This window comes from Galeopterus variegatus, unplaced genomic scaffold (assembly GCF_000696425.1).
Source record: "Galeopterus variegatus unplaced genomic scaffold, G_variegatus-3.0.2 Scaffold10461, whole genome shotgun sequence".
NCBI classification, from domain to species: Eukaryota; Metazoa; Chordata; class Mammalia; order Dermoptera; family Cynocephalidae; genus Galeopterus; species Galeopterus variegatus.
In genome coordinates, this window is record NW_007736572.1 from 1965 (window position 1) to 6835 (window position 4871).

General features: G+C 46.2%; 1 protein-coding gene across 1 annotated transcript in view; it reads right to left on the reverse strand.

The window, feature by feature from the left end:
- Positions 1-4188: 4188 nt before the first annotated feature.
- MPC1 (mitochondrial pyruvate carrier 1) overlaps positions 4189-4871 on the reverse strand; it is a 9195-nt gene continuing 8512 nt past the window's right edge. Inside the window, exon 5 of the mRNA XM_008594251.1 lies at positions 4189-4727. Within this exon, the coding sequence (XP_008592473.1) occupies positions 4703-4727 (25 nt within the window). The 3' untranslated portion in view covers positions 4189-4702. The remainder of the gene's footprint in view (positions 4728-4871) is intronic.

The window sequence follows — 4871 nt, forward strand, 5'->3', positions numbered from 1 at the left end:
AGGAACAGGTGCAGGGCCATAGGCACACAAGAAGGGGTGTGGGGCTACAGGCTCCTGACAGCTTTTAATTGCTGGGAGAGAGAATGAATGGGCTTTGTGGGATCTAAAGGAATGGCAGGATCCCCTTTGGCTGCCCCATAAAGTGGCTTTGCTAGCGTGACAAAGTTAGGAATCCATAGGTGAAGATACCATGCAAGCCCCAAGAAAGAAAGGATATCACCCTTTGTGATAGGAGAAGGGAGTACAGAAATTAGACTCTTGAACTGAAGGAGAAGAAATTTGGGCCTTGCTGCGGGACACTTGATATCCCCTGGAGGCCAGGAAATCAAGGAGAGCAACAGTGTGGGCCTCTGAATCTTCATAGGAGGGGCTACAAAGGAGGAGGTCATTCACATATTGTATTAAAGTGCTAGAGGTTGGAGGAAGTTCAGATAAGTCTTGAGCTAAGGTTTGGCCATGAACTGGGGGCTATCCCCAAACCCCTGAGGTAGTACTGTCCAGGTGAGTTGTTGGGAACAGTGTGTATCAGGATTAGTCCTATACTAAATGGTATGAGCTGTTAGGCTTTATAATTGGAAGGATGGGTGTATTGAAAGTTAAGTGGGTAAGCCATGAGAGATGAGAAGAAAGGAGTTTGTGTACAATGGGTTTTAAGCCTATTGGGTGTTTGTTAGCGATGGGTACTGTGGGACATTAGGGAACAAAGAGGGGTTCCACAATTTAACAAGGGTAGGGAAATGGTGCATAGCAATGGAGGGAGAAGAAGCATCCCATACTAGGGATTAACCTTGTCCAAGGGGGAGGGGAAGGTGGAAGCTTCAGAGGCCAGGTCTGGGGCAGCCTGTAACAGGAGTATTGTAGCTGGAGTTAAAGTGTTTAGGGTAAGAGTAGCTTTGAATTTGAAAAGGATGTCCCATCCCAGTAAGGGGGCTGGGTATTGAGGCATTATTAAAAACTTGTGTATGAATTGGGTGTTATAGGGTGAAGGAAACAGGTTGAGTGATCTGTGGGTGGTATTCTGATCCTGTGACCCCTACTATTGTGACTCCTACTATTGTGATAGAGGATGGGGTTGTTGGTCCTGCATATTCAGGAAAGGTAGAGTAAATGGCCCCTGTATTGATGACAAAAGAGATCGGCTTACCTGCTACAAGGTGAGTTACCATGAGCTCACGCATGATGATCTCTGTGGGGACCTCAGGCCCTGCGCATCCTCAACCCTCCTCTTGGGCAAAGCCTAGAAGCTCTGGTACAGATGGCCATGAAGCCAAAGGCTGTAGGTTGGGGACTGGGCCACTCCCTCTCTGGCAAGTGGCACAGTCAATGCCTAGTGACCTGGCCATTTGTAGTGAGGACAGGTTACGACAGGGCCATGCTGAGTGGCCCACTTGACTGCATTTGAAGCAGTTCCTGGGTGGCTTGCCTCTTAAGGCAGCCAGCTTTGGAGTATGTGAGCCATGAGTGGCATTAGCCAGGAACTGGTATTTAGCCTGATCTCTTTTATAGTTTTTTGAATATCTGGGGCTGAGTGGGTATTGAAATGAGAGTGTAAGAGGGCCATGCCTGCAGGGGAGTTTGGATCTATACATGTGTTTTCATGTAACTTGCTGGGATTTTCAGTGGATCTGTGTGATTTCTCTAAGCTTATCATAATTGACTGACTTGTGAGTAGCCTTTTGGAGGCCATAAATCAAGTGTGTGATCATGTTATCCTGGAGATCCCATTCCCAATGGCCAGCCTGGTAGTTCCAATTTGGGTCTGTGCAAGGAACAGCAATGGCTCCCACAGGCCGCCTATTATTTTGAGCATGTACCTGAGCTGCCATCCAGACCTGCTCCCTGTACATGGACTTAGACAATTCCTTCCATCCCAGCCACTTCACAGAAGGGTTATAAAAAGCTGGAGCTGAGGCAGGGTTGTTACCTGAAGAAGGGGGAGAAGGGGTGGAGTTGGGCTGAGGACAAGCATCTGGCGGCCAGGTGTTGGGAAGAGAGAGAAATGTGGAGTGCCGACAGGTCAGAAGATTTATCTGAGTCTGGAAGGAGAGGTCAAGCATGAGCTAGGAGAATTTGAGACATAGGACAGTTTTGACACAGAGAACATGTTCAGAGGTAGGAGAAGGCTTGAACAAGGAATCTCTACAGCTTTTGCCGTTTTGGTGAGTATCGAAATCGAGTGCCATCTTGTGGCCACTGGGATCCATTGTAACGAGTCATTTGAGTTTTAATGTCTCCCTGGAGGCTGAGAAATTGGCCGGGAGACAGCCTATGGGCATAGAGCATGGAGGTTTGGATTGTGGGGATCCCATTTAGAGGGTAAGAAAGGGCAGTCAGTCCTGGTAGAAGCAGCATGCCAACAAAGAGCGTCCTCTCTGCTGTCCACCTTCTTTTTTGAGAGAAAAGCCACCAACTGACTACAGGAGCATCCTTCAATATCTGAGGGGCATGAGAAGAGTTCCCTTGGTCAGCTACCTGGGCTTTGTAGAGACCTGAGTCATAGAGATTAGTCAGGGGTACTCATAGAAGTAGGCAGGACAGACCCACTGAATCACCCTGAATTGAGGCCAGTGTTGGATGCCTTGGTCTGAAATGGCAAATGGAGAGAGTCCCGGAGGCACCCATTTTGGCAGGTCTGGGATGGGTGGCCAGGAGCCAATCAACCCAAGAGAGGGGATTGTCTGACAGTCCGGCCAAGACCCTTCCCAGTTTTCAGCACCAAAATGAAAGAAAGTGAGCCACGATGCTGGGTACAACTCAAGCTTTATTAAAGAAAGAAATCTGCCAGGCTGTTCTCAAAATGGAGGTCAGCCCGGGGCTGCCCTGAAAATGTGGGCTTATATAGGTATGTTGGTGCCAAGAGCTGGGTGATGTAATTCTGGGGTGGGATTGAGTTAGGTCATGGGAATGGAGAGTTCTGCGCATGCCGAAATGCCAAAAAGTTTCATTTTCTCCAAAACCATGAGGCTTCTTGTAAAAGAGACCAGGGGAGGGGAGGAGAGGAGGTGGACGGCACCATTTTGTACTTGGGCTTGTCTAAAATGGCACTGGTTATGATGCAGATCTATTAACTAACACTGGAGAGATGGCCAAGGGTGGAGGAGGCCTAAGAGGGCTTCAGTTGCTATGCTGTGTCTCTGTGAATTTTCTTACCAGCAGTATTACTGCATGATAAATAAAGAAGAAATCGTCTTAACCTAAACCAAGCTATGGCTCTTAGTGCTAGTTCCTTTAACCAACTTCAACCCTGTTCTAGATAGCTGTGGAAGATTGAGCCTGAGGGAGCCCTGCTTTGGCACTGTTCCCAGCTGAGTCTGCCCCGTCCAGTCCCAGATGGCGTATGGCAGGACAGGAGCCTGAGGGCAGAAGTGACACCTGGCCCTGCCAAGTACCAGGCGTTTCACAGCTTCTCAATCAGCTTCCTCCTCCGTGAAGCATCCTGCCTGCTCACAGGGCTGCACGTGGCTCGAGAGAACACATATGGCTGTGCTTTGTGAACCACACAGCACCTTGAAATGCAGAGAAAAGGCAACAGAATGCTAACTCTTCAGAAGGAGCAGGCAGGCAAGGAAGGGTGCTCCCAAGGGGTGCAGCCCCTGCCTACGCCAGCCCTCTGTCTGCTCTCACCTGCCACTGGCACAGAGATAGGAAACTGTTCACGTTCGAGTCGAGTGGTTTTAAAACCCTGACTTAACTGCAAGATGTAAACTAAGAAGTCAGTCACTTGGTCAGATGTCCCAGAGCAGGCCCTGATGAATAGCTTCATCCCTTCCCTGTAGGTCAGCTTCCTTTACCTGAGCTCCTGGTGTAGTCCTAGTGACCCAGCAATCAACATGCCCCATGGTACTGCAATCTCATCAGATTTCTCTGGAAAACAGCACATTTCTTAGATCACCGCAGAAATCACCTACTTCAACTGTTACAGACGGGGAAATGGAAGCCCAGGATTTAGGTGGCTGGCCTGCAATCATGTTGACTTAGGGGTATTTTTTAATGTATGCCCATAAGAGAAAGAATGCACTTTGAATAGCTGAGACTGTCAATGTTTTCCTAAGAAACTGGCCTTCCAGGTCTTCATTTCCTCTTTACCTCTCAAAAGCTTCCCAGAGGTTCCATTTTTCATTTGTAATTGTCTTTTCAGATAGTTCTGCAGTTTCCTAACAAATATAGAAAGATATTTAATCATACTCATTTAACAAATATTTAAATCCTTTATTGTCATTAAGTTACAGCATCTCAATATACACACTGCACGGAAATACACAGATAACTTCAAACACTGGAAATAAGATCTCAGGTATATGGCCAGCTGTTGGTTGTCTTGTGATCATTAAAGAGAAGTGAAGGATGTGGTGTACTTAGGTGCTAGCAGTGACACATTTTGTTCTCTCTGGATTTTCATCTTGTAAATCCTAACAGATAATATACATATTACTGCAGATAAAACCATCATCCAAAATCATTAAATTAATTGCATATTGTGCGCTACTCTTTATGAAGAGAAGTAAAATATTCAGTACTTGTAAAGCAGCAGAGAGCTGGATTAGGGACTCTCAAGCTAGTTATATAAAAATAGGATGGTTAGTAAAAATAGCATTCAGCATGTTTTCCTCAGCAGTACTATTTAGGGTGACGAAATCTGTGACTCAGCGGCAGTAGCTGGCAATGCCATCCCTTTAAAGAGTGTGTTCTTCATCTTTCATTGTTATGCAGATGCCTTTTTAGACATCCTAGAAATAAACACAGAGGAAAATTCAATGATAAACAAAATCTCACCGCAGCCTCAAAGGCTTTAGATGGCTTTAAAAAAACCCCTTTAAGTAACATTTATTTCAATTTACAATTTTATAAAAACAATAATGTCTTATTTCATG